The sequence below is a fragment of the Alosa alosa genome, chromosome 22, assembly GCF_017589495.1.
Source record: "Alosa alosa isolate M-15738 ecotype Scorff River chromosome 22, AALO_Geno_1.1, whole genome shotgun sequence".
Classification (NCBI taxonomy): Eukaryota; Metazoa; Chordata; class Actinopteri; order Clupeiformes; family Clupeidae; genus Alosa; species Alosa alosa.
Genome location: NC_063210.1, coordinates 17,857,785 through 17,870,284, shown reverse-complemented (window position 1 = coordinate 17,870,284; position 12,500 = coordinate 17,857,785). Strand labels below are relative to the sequence as shown.

The 12,500-nt window shown below is 42.0% G+C and overlaps 1 protein-coding gene across 1 annotated transcript in view; it reads right to left on the bottom strand.

Moving 5' to 3' along the window:
- Positions 1 to 12,500, bottom strand: part of LOC125287295 (protein sidekick-2-like) — a 358,155-nt gene that overhangs the window by 68,643 nt on the left and 277,012 nt on the right. Inside the window, 4 exon segments of the mRNA XM_048232907.1 lie at positions 1,419 to 1,613; positions 2,277 to 2,360; positions 4,244 to 4,434; positions 7,889 to 8,000. Coding sequence (XP_048088864.1) covers positions 1,419 to 1,613; positions 2,277 to 2,360; positions 4,244 to 4,434; positions 7,889 to 8,000 — 582 coding nt within the window.

The window sequence follows — 12,500 nt, the reverse complement described above, 5'->3', positions numbered from 1 at the left end:
TTTCTCTCTCTCTTGGTGTCTCTGTGTCCCACGACAGGCCATTAATCACAGCCTGAGAAGAAAACTGATTCTAACCCCTCACTAGATCTGACAACAGAGAGAGAAACAGAAAGAGAGAGAGAGAGCAAAATAGAGAGAGAGAGAGAGAGAGAGAGAGAGAGAGAGAGAGAGAGAGAGAGAGAGAGAGGCCAAAACTCCTCTATTAAAGCGTTGTCATATGCTGTCATGAATTACATCAGTATCAGTAAGAAGCCCCAAACCTTCAGCTATAAGGCTTACATTTTACATCTTCACACCATCTAAAAAATAACCCCTCCCTACCCCGCTGCCTTGCACACACACACACACACACACACAGACAAACACACACACCTGATACATGCCATGCACATACATACACACACACACACATACACACACACACACACACACAAATACACACAAAACACACACACACACACACACACACACACACACACACACACACACACACAAATACACATACATACACACACACACACATACACACACACACACACACACACACACACACAACACACATACATACACACATACACACACACACACACACATCACACACACACACACACACACACACACCCATGACAAGAGATCCTAAGACAGCAGATGGAGGATGAGAGAGGACAGAATGAAAGGGACAGAGACAGATGGGGAAAGATGGGGAGGGAGAGCAGAAGGAGAGAGGACGGATGGGAGAGAGAGGGGAGGAGAGAGAGAGAGAGAGAGTGAAAAGAAACAGGAGGAGAATCTCTTGGCTAGTCGGTCTAAATCTCTTTGGATTTACTCATTCATGTTTGGACCGGAGAGACAGATGGATGGAGACAGACTCATGGGGAAAAGTCATTTGAGGGACAACAAGACAATCCATGACAGAACCCACATCGGATGGTAGAGAATAAACACTTGTGCACAGTCCAACAAGTGAAAGAAGGACTCTGCATTGTTCATGTGTTTCCATTCAATTCAATTCAATTCCATTGAAGTTGTTTTGTTAGCATGCCTCTTTGTTAGCATGACTCTTTGTAGGCAGAGTTGCCAAAACTGAGGAATACAATGAACTAAAAATACTAAATAAAAATACAATTACAGCATTGTGGGGGGAAAACAACAAATGAATGTAGATAAAAAAAACAGTACCATAAGCATATTTTTGTGTATTAACAATATTGTCATGTTTTGATGTTTGTATGTACAGTATGTTACAGTATATGCTTTGGCAACACTATTTCCTTTGCCGTACTCATTCCAATTAAGTGTATTGAATTGATCAATCGTGTACAGATGGACGCATGGGCTAGTCACTGGGGTTGTGGACGAGCCCCACAATCCCAGTGTGAGTGGGGTGCGTTATACAGACCGACGCATGGGCTACTCACTGGTAACGGCCAGGTAAGTGTTGGTCTGCACCTCTCCCGCCGAGTTGCGGGCGAAGCACTGGAACATCCCTGTGTCGTCGGGCAGGAGCCCATTGACCTGCAGGCTGCCTCCGACCAGCACTCTGTAGCGGGGGTACTTCACCGGACTAATGGGCACCGCGTCCTTGTACCACACGATCTCTGGAGGAGGGACACCTGGAGGAGAGGAGAGGAGAGGTCAGAGATGGAGATATGAAGATGAGAGGAGAGGAGAGAAGAGGAGATGTCAGAGATGGAGAGATCAAGAAGAGAGGAGAGGAGAAGAGGGGAGGAGAGGAGAGGAGAGGTCAGAGATGGAGAGATGAGGAAGAGAGGAGAGGAGAGTAGAAGAGTGGAGGAGAGGTCAGAGATGGAGAGATGAGGAAGAGAGAAGAGGAGAGAAGAGGAGATGTCAGAGATGGAGAGATCAAGAAGAGAGGAGAGGAGAAGAGGGGAGGAGAGGAGAGGAGAGGTCAGAGATGGAGAAATGAGGAAGAGAGAAGAGGAGAAGAGTGGAGGAGAGGTCAGAGATGGAGAGATGAGGAAGAGAGAAGAGGAGAAGAGTGGAGGAGAGAAGAGGAGAAGAGTGGAGGAGAGGTCAGAGATGGAGAGATGAGGAAGAGAGAAGAGGAGAAGAGGTCAGAGATGGAGAGATGAGGAAGAGAGGAGAGGATAGTAGAAAAGGTCACAGAGATCCTACTATAACTAAGGACAAAGTGCTGACAACACCCATGTGCTTGTTACCCATGTAGGAGTACCTATGTACTACACAGGCTACTACACACTTTCCTGTACTGTGAGTGGGTATGGATGGAAGAGACGGCTAGGGCTGGATTGTACCTCGTGCCTGGCAGGGGATATCCACCACCTTCTCCATCTCTGCAGTGATGTGCTTCTCCGGCTCCTTCACAAACTGAGGAGGCTCTGTGGGATTGATTGAAAGGACAACAGAGAGAGAGAGAGAGAGAGAGAGAGAGAGAGAGAGAGAGAGAGAGAGAGAGAGAGAGAGAGAGAGAGAGAGAGAGAGAGAGAGAGAGAGAGAGAGAGAGAGAGAGAGAGAGAAGGGGGGGGGGTCATCAGCCTTGAAAATATAACATGGAGTTCCTGAAATGGTGGAATATTGCAGAAGAGAATGTGTAGCTTTGTCCTCGACCGAACTCATAATAAGACTCTCTCTCACTAAGTGACCACCCCCAACTTACACACACACACACACACACACACACACACACACAGACAAACACACACACACACACACACACACACAAACTCACATTCAGCCACTAACTAACTCATTCCTTTTCATGTTTCTCTGGTGGTTTGCCACCCTGAAAACTCATTGCTGTTATGGTGAACACAGTCAGCAGTTTACACCAAATTATGCAGCACAATACACATCAATGCAATACAACACAACACAATACACACACACACACACACACACACACACACACACAGACACAATAAAACACACACACACACACAACACACACACACACACAGACACACACACACACAGACACACACACACACACACACACACACAGACACAATAAAGACACACACACACAATATCACACACACACACACACACACATTATTGAAAACATCACACACATTATTGACAGAATATTGACAATTAATAACATCATTAAGACATCACACACAGATACACACACACACACACATACAAATAGATATTATTAGCACACATTATTGACACAATAATAATATCACACACAAACACACAAACATTACACCAGATGTTCTGTTATTTCTTTTCATCTCATGCTCCCCGAAATGAAGCCAACCCATGAGAACATAAAACACTGCAGCAAAAAAAATAAATAAATAAATAAAATAAACACAGAAAGACCTTGGCAGCGTTATCACACAGTGATTTGGGTTCTCACGAAAACACTAGGGCTACACACGAGGGCTCTCGGCAGCCATGTTCATTAACTCCAAACGATTGGGCTGGAGATAAGCAAGCGTTGGAAGGCCAGCGGGGGGGCCGTGTGTTTCATCTGATGAAGCCATAACATTACGGGCACAGTAGAGGCCAAGTCAGGTGTGGCCATTAACATTAATGTGCGTGTGTGTGTGTGTGTGTGTGTGTGTGTGTGTGTGTGTGCGTGTGTGTGTGTGTGTGTGTGTGTGTGTGTGTGTGTTTGTTTGAATGTCTCTGTGTGTGTGTGTGTGTGTGTGTGTGTGTGTGCCCGTGTGTGTGTGTGTGTGTGTGTGTGTGTGTGTGTCTGTCTGTGTGTGTGTGTGTGTGTGTTTCTGTCTGTGTTTGTTTGAATGTCTCTGTGTGTGTGTGTGTGTGTGTGTGTGTGTGTGTGTGTGTGTGTGTGTTTCTGTCTGTGTTTGTTTGAATGTCTCTGTGTGTGTGTGTGTGTGTGTGTGTGTGTGTGGTGTGTGTGTGTGTGTGTGTGTGTGTGTGTGTTTCTGTCTGTGTTTGTTTGAATGTTTCTGTGTGTGTGTGTGTGTGTGTGTGTGTGTGTGTGTGTGTGTTTGTTTTGAATGTCTCTGTGTGTGTGTGCATGTGTGTTTCGTTGTCTGTGTTTGTTTGAATGTCTCTGTGTGTGTGTGCACGTGTGTGTTTACCCAGCATGTTCAGGTAAGCCCCTGTGTGTGTGTGTGTGAGAGTGATTGTGAGTGTGTGTGTGTGTGTGTGTGTGTGTGTGTTTTGTGTGCGTAAAACATATGTGTGTCCATGTGTTGGGGGGGAGGGGGGTGGGGTTATCCAGCATGTGCAGGTAGTGTGTGTGTGTGTGTGTGTGTGTGTGTGTGTGTGTGCGCTTTACCCAGTACATGCAGGTGGGCCCCTGCGCTGACAGACGGCACACTGCTGCTCCTCAGTACAGCCTCACACTCATAGTAGCCGCTGTCGCTGACCAGGGGCGTCAGGATGGTCAGGCGGCGGTTGAAGTCACTCAGGCCATTTCTCACCGGCACGCCGTCCTTCTTCCAGCTGATGCTCAACTTTATCAAAGGCCTGAAGGAGCCCAAAGAGAGGGTATAGACCATTTCAGTGTTCAGTGTTAAAGTGTTAAGTGAGTGTTGTACTTTGAGAGCTTTGAGAGCAAAGATTAACCGGAGTAAAATTCCACAGAAAACAACATTGGGCTAATGGTAATTTGGGGACAAACAAACACATTTTTTTTAGATCATTATGTTAAATCTGATTCAAAGTATCATTGTATCTGCGTTGGTTTTGAACGTTTCAACCGGAAACCATCTTGGAAAAGATTGAAAGGGTCTATACATATTTATAATCATATTTATCTCTATTGTCAACAACATCAGGGATGCAAGCTTTATCCAAGTCTGACGGGGTGAAGAACGAATCAGATGCATAGATTAGAATGATGTATAATGATTACCAATCAGCCATCACTATTATCATTAATAGCATTATCAGCATATGGTGGCTATGCGGGAGAGACACATTTTAGAAGTACATGAAATATGAGGATGATACATTAGTGCAATTATACACTATCGTTCAAAAGTTTGGGGTCACTAAGAAATTTCCATTTCACTCCATTAAAGACAGAATACCAGCTGAGATCATGTAAGCATTGCTTGTTTAATCAGGGCAGCAGTTTTCAGATAACATTATGTGCTTACATAATTGCAAAAGGGTTCTCCAATGTTTACTCAGTAAGCCTTTTAAAATGATTTTAGATTAGTAAACAGAATTTGCCTTTGGAACATTGGATGAATGGTTGCTGACAATGGGCAATGTAGATATTGCATTAAAGATCAGACATTTATTTCTACAACAGTCATTTACAACATTAATGATGAACACAAGGACATTTCTAAGTGACCCCAAACTTTTGAATGGCAGTGCATTTTATAAATGATGTGATATCTATGCAATATCATTGTGATGCCTGACTTGGGTATAGAAAGCATAGGAACAGTAACCATACAAGTGGAAAGGGCGCTTCATTAGGTAAAGTGCCACACCTCTGGCAGTAGCCATAGTAGTCATAGATAGAACACTGAACATAGAACATTTGCTGTTGCAGTATCTGTAGTACATGTAGTAGAGAAGAGTAAGTTTCTGTGTACAGTATTAGTCATGCCATGTTTAAATCGCACAACAGTGTTTTGTGCAAATTAGAAATGATAAAACAGTGTATTGACCACACCCGTGTATCAACCACTGTGCCCAATAGCCCAATGGATCAGAATCAGATCAGTGCTTTAATCATTAAGAAGGATAATGTGTCGCTATTACAGTGTACCTATCTAATTAGGTACAGTGGTACAACCTGTGTAACAACATGTACCATCAGGTACTATCATTGTAATTGCATTATGTATTTGTGGGTACCTACATATAGTTGTTACATTGTAATACTGAGTGCTTTTACAAAAATTTTGCCAATTTGCCTACATTTTCATCAGAGGCAAAAGAGCTGACCTGAGACCTGCTGGATGGGGTAAATTGGGTCATGATAGATTTGATATACAAAGCATTCTAGCTCCAGTCAAGGCCTCATTGTTTTCAGTGTACAAAACAGCTGTGCCGCTACTACCTTGTTACTCTTTGATACAGTGGATTTAACTGGAACAGGTCTTGTCTTGAACAGGTCTACTAATTCACATGTACTGTGTGGTGTAACAGCAGACACGCTTCAACACATCAATTACAGGATGCATAACATCATTGACAGGATGTATATATGTAGATGTAAGTACTTAACTGGTACACTTTATTTTAATGGGTTTATTCCACTGTATCAAAAGAGTAATACATGTGTACCAACACAGTTGATACATGTACTACAGTATGTAGGGTAATGGCAGACATGTTCCAAGACACCAAATGACACAACATACATGTAATATGTAATTGTAAGTACTTAACTGGTACACTTCATTTTAATGGGTTTATGCCACTGTATCAAAAGAGCAATAAGTGTGTACCAACACAGTTGATATATGTACTATGTAGTGAATTAGTAGACCTGTTCCAAGACATCGAAGACATAGCATACATGTCATATGTACATGGGTAATTAACTGGTACACTTAATAGGTTTATTCCACTGTATTAAAGAGTAACAAGGTTGTAGCAGCACAGCTGTTACACGCACTGAAGACAATGAGGCCTTGAGAAAGGTGGGGAGGATTGATTGGGGGCACCCAACAAGGAGCACCCAAGAGCAAAAACATGTACACTGAAGACAATGAGGCCTTGACTGGAGCTAAGAATGCTTTGTATATCAAATCTATCATGACCCGATTTACCCCATCCAGCAGGTCTCAGGTCAGCTCTTTTGCCCTGATGAAAAATGTAGGCAACTGGCAAAGTTTTGTAAAAGCACTCAGTATTACAATGTAACAACTATATGTAGGTACCCACAAATACATAATGCAAGTACAATGATAGTACCTGATAGTACATGTTGTTACACAGGTTGTACCACTGTACCTAATTAGATAGGTACACTGTAACAGCGACACATTAAAATAAAGTGTTACCAAGAAAATAAATGTATTCCCATGTATAGCCCTCCCCTGTGTTTTAACCTCATACTGTAGCTGAAGAAATGTAGCAAAATCAAGGTATAAACCTTGGTTCATGAGTGGGAAATTAAGGTAGATAAAATCATAATATGATTACCTCACATCTACCATGATTATCTCACATCTACCTTAATTTCCCACTTATGAACCAAGGTTTATACCTATTATCTTAGCATTGGTATGTCCTGACACTTTCCATAACTGAAGTCCCTCTACTGGATGATGTAGTTATGCTAATTACCACTGCATGGTCTGATGGTGCAAGACTGATCTACTGATGTAGGAGGTAATGGATTGTAAAGGATTTAAATAGGAGGTAATGGTGAGTTAATGCATTAATTGATATAAATGAACGCAGGCCTATGAAATTACATTTTTTTGTTGACGATGTCCTTATGATTCCTTCTGATTGATTCAACTATAGTATGGTTAAATCTGAGCAACTACTTTTTTACCATTTAAAGACCTAAGATTCATTGTGTACAATATCTTTGCATAGCGGTCACTGTTTTATTAAGTACAGTGTCATTTAAGAGTTAGACTGAAGTTTGAGTCTCAAAACATAATGTCTCATTCATATAATTAGGTATAATTAGACATGTAAATGTCCGGCTTCAGAAAGTAAAAGTCCAAGCCTGTATTGGTTCTACCTGTGCACTGAACCTTTCACTAATTAGCTGATCTATCGTTACCAGGTAGGTGAGCTACTCTAATGAGAATCAGTAGATTTAGTGAATGGTTGGAACAAATATTTCATAGGACTTTCTTTGCTTTCTACAGCTGTAATATACCTATGGATATCATGTGGACAATACAAGTTACCAAATCAGATGCCTGATTATTACACTGTAATGACTAATGGCTAATGAGAGGAAGTAGTGCTGTTGTCACGGAAACACACTGACCTAGCATTGGCCACACACTCCATTGTGACCTCGGAGGTCCCGGAGATAACGCTGGTGTTCCGAGGAGGGACCACGATGGTGGGGGCGATGGGGTCAGCCGGACCACCTACGTCTGAGAAGCAGAGGACACACACACAAACAAACAAGCAAACAAATAAGCTTAGTGACTAGTGTGTGTGTGTGTGTGTGTGTGTGTGTGTGTGTGTGTGTGTGTGTGTGTGTGTGTCAAACAGAGATTCAGATAGATGCCTAATAAACTCAGACGCAGAAGAAGAGTTTCACAATCAGGTGGACTCAGAATCTGTGTACAGATGCTAAGTAAACTAGATGTACCGCATAGCGGTACAAAATATGACCGCCGCTCAGTCCTGTACATCCGTTCCGCGAAAATAAATCACACTTCAATTTGTCTCCATATTTTACTCCATCCCCCACTCTTGAAACTTTTGTGTATGCTTGTTTGGCATGCCTGAGTGTGTGTGTGCAGCGGCACAGAAAGTAGCCTACTGGTGCTGAAAAGGTGAATAGATTGTAGAATAGCCAAAGAAGATGGCATTGTTATAAAACCTTTAAAAATCTCTAAACAATCACAAGTAGGGCAGTTCATCACAGTTCATCCATTGCAACTGGATTGATGAAAGGTCACTTACACCTGTAGGCTACATTGTTGTATTTGGGAAAAAGCATTTGGGTATCAGCATAATGTTATTTATTTATTTATTTATTTTTTATGTATTTTAAACAAAAAAACATCTCTGTCAGTTCCATGCCGTTTTCAACAGCTATCAAAAACAAAGGTCATTTTGGATGGATGGATTTTTGTGAATGTTTCTTCTTCTACATAGGATTTTAGTCATCTTTAGTTCATGTAATAATTTATTGTCAATGCAATAAATTAAGTAACAGTAGTCTGAAACGTTATTGTTAATGCACAAATTAAGTAACAGTAGCCTAGTCTGAAAACGAAATGCTGTTTTACATCTAACCAGTGGTGCAAATAACTGACATGTCCAAATGGGCCTTGATGAAATGCGCGTCTAGACTGTTCATACACATTTTAACGGGCCAAAGTTGAAAGAGCTTTTGTCCGTTATTGTTAGTGCAAATATAGGCTGATTCATGTTCCCTTGCATTGTTTAACTGAGGTCCATGGCTAGTCTGGCTTTCATCAGACCAAGCTCAATCTTTTAAGAAATCAAAAATAAATAGCGGACCAGATCAGGCTGGTTCACCCAGCCTAGTCCATAGGCACCCGGATATTGTTTAATTTTCCGATTGAGATATACACGCTTGGCTATTCTAAATGCAAAATGCATCAGGGAGTTATGACAAAACGGTAACTAACAAACTAGATCCTAATAGAAAGCTGTTAGCTTCCCTAAGCTACAGGTAGGATTATAAGGTATGCTGGCGACACAAATAAAATCTCCTTTGAAACCAATGGCTTCACGCCCACAGCATCAAGCGGACTTAAACTGTCATATCGTGGCGAAAAGTTGTAATAACATTCACGCAGCTCCATGAGTCAAGGAGCGCCGAAGTAGCCACTTCTAAATGGGACCCACTACACAGCAGCTTAAGGTGTTTTGCTAAAGCAGCCATAATGAAATGAAGGTGTCATTGTTTGGATACTTCACACACACGTGCTTTTAATTTCACAGACTACAACTACCAAGCTGTAATCAAAGCACATCGATTCCCCTCTCACACCCCTGCACGACTTAAAACAAAATAAACAGGCGCCTCAGTCTCACGATGTATAGGCAAAACTGTATCAGACCGGGTAACGTTGGTAAATCTTCCATTGCACAGAATGATTTTGTAGCACGGCAATAAAATGACAGTCGAAAGATACAAACAGTGCTGCTATATACATTTGTTTGGTATAACCGCATTTATAGTTTCTACAAATGCAATAAATCAAATGCCTCCATCACTCAACCAACGCTTAACGGGTAACATTACCTGTGGTCCTTATTGATATTACAAGATTAACGCATCAGCAGTAAAACCAAGCATGTCCATAAACATCCTCAGATTTATTTCGGGTTCAAGAAGAAATGGAATTACACTTCATGTGAACATCGCCCTATCCTTATTAGATGTTCACTGCGGTAAATTACAGTCCTTGTATGGAAAGGCCCATTGTTTTTTCCAACCCACTTTTTAACTTCCAACAAAATTACGTCTCACTGCAACGATGCGCCATCTAGTGGACAAACGATAAAATCGACCAATACTGAAAATGCAGCCATGATGATGATGAATATTTATTTTTGGCTTTCTTTTAATCCTACTGATTTTCATTTTTACAGGGGCAAATCACAAATGAGTGATTATGAGCCAGGTTGATGTGGGCCCTTGAGACCAACATACCATAAAAGATTCACAGAGAACTGTTTCTGCCCCCACCCTCCTTTCGGGGGTCCAGTCCAGCTGGGGCTGCAGATGAAAACGAAAATATGGCGGTTCCATGCCATCCATGTGGGGTACATGCCCACCAAAGTTTTGTGTACCCCAGTCTTTCAGTGTCCCTGAATCCTTTGTTGGTGTAATGCGTCACTAAATGTACACATAAAATTATTTTATTGTAAGGCCCCCCATGAACGAAAGTACACAAAAACTTGGCATGTATTCAGAGGGTGTCATAATGATCCCACACTTTAATTTCGTGCAGTTTGACCTTGTCAGCCAGAGATATTGAGATGAAAACACCTAATTTTTTTGCTTTTTTAATTTTTAACTAGGTGGCGCTATACATGAAATAAGTTGGTAATGGGATGGGCTGGACATGCCCTTAAGAACCAACATACAAAAAAGGTGGACCCCTAGGCCTACGGTTCTCGAGATATTCTGAAAACTGTCTCCATTACCTACAAGGCCAGTTGGTGTATAGTAATATAAAATTAATTTATTGGTATTTACAGACAAAATTCCACGAAACTTGGCGTGCATTCAGAAGGTGTCAAAATGATCCTACACTTCCAATTTTGTGCAGTTTGACTATGTTAGGTCCACAGATACCTACAATTACAACACCTCATTTTTACTTTTTGTGTTGTTTAACTAGGTGGCTATACATGAAATTAGTGGTTATGGAATGGGTTGACACTTGGCCCCTTGAGATCAACATACAAAAAAGGTGGTCCTCCTAAACCTTACGGTTCTCGAGATATTCACAGAAAACTGTGTCTGCCTACCCTGCTTTCGGGGAGTGCAGTCCAACGTGATTTCACAGATCAAAGCAACTTGATGGTTCCATACTATCCATATGGGGTTATACCCACCAAGTTTTACATCTGCGGTCTTTCAGTGTCCCAGGAATCATTGACGGAAATTTGGACATGCGAAAGAAAAAAAAAAGAAAAAAATCCCAGCTAAGCCTATGTGACCCTTCGCTTAGCTGCCTTGGCGGTCATAATAAAGTCATCCATCATCATCCACCACTCCGATCTGGATACATGTGTGCAACAGCCTTGACAAACACACACACACACACACACACACACACACGACGCACACGCACGCATGCACGACGACGCGACGCTTCTACACGCGACGCGACGCTTCGACGCTTTTAAAGCCACATATATATTTCCAGACTTTTTTGCTTGTTATACGGATGCTTTATTGTTCCAGTCTGCTTCAACTGGAAGGTCATTACACACCACACAGACACACACACACACACACACACACACACACACCAGGACAACTCTCAGGAGTGGACTTTTATAGAGGTCATTAGACCACAAATGGAGTTGTTTCAGCCATTATCTAGGTATACAATTGGTGTTGGAGCTTGTATCGCAGACAAAGGAGAAAAATTGGGAGACCGACAGAGAGAAAAAAAGCATCTGTGTGTGTGTGTGTGTGTGTATGTGTGTGTGTGTGTATGAGGTATGAGAGAGAGAGAGAGAGAGAGAGAGAGAGAGAGAGAGAGAGAGAGAGAGAGAGAGAGAGAGAATTATTCTTTGTGAGTACAGTCTATGAATTGTTCTTGCACACATGTTTATCCACCTTCTAAATTTGGCTTGCTGTGAGATTTGGTGGCAAGAGGAAAGGACCAAGAAGTAAGTCAGTATGCCCAAAAGTAAGAGAAAGCATATGTGGCACAAAAGACTGACATCTTTGTCAATTGTGTCTCCCACGTGAGAGTTGGCAGCTGTGTATGTATCACTGGACATGTGTGTGTATCTTATTTAGAGAGAGAGAGTATTTTGGCTGTAGAGATCTCCTGAGAGACAGATGGGAAGTGATGTGTATACAGTATTTTAGCATGTGTGTGTGTGTGTTTGTGTGTGTGTTTGTTTGTTTGCTCACACACATGTGTGTCTGTGTGTGTATGTGTGCCTACCCATCTGTGTGTGTGTGTATGCATGTATGAGTACATTTAACTGTGTGTGTTTCTTTCCAGTGAGTCACTTTGGCTGGTGTGAACTGCTGGGAGCCAGAGGGGAACTGATGTGTTGTGTTTGTGTTTCCCCTCATGCCGAGAATACGGTCGCGCACCAGGAAACCCATACTGGGTTACCGGCTTCATCGTCTATCCTCAGAAAAATCACTTTATGTCGAAACAGCACCAGTTCAGCTCTAAGACCTACTGAGCAAC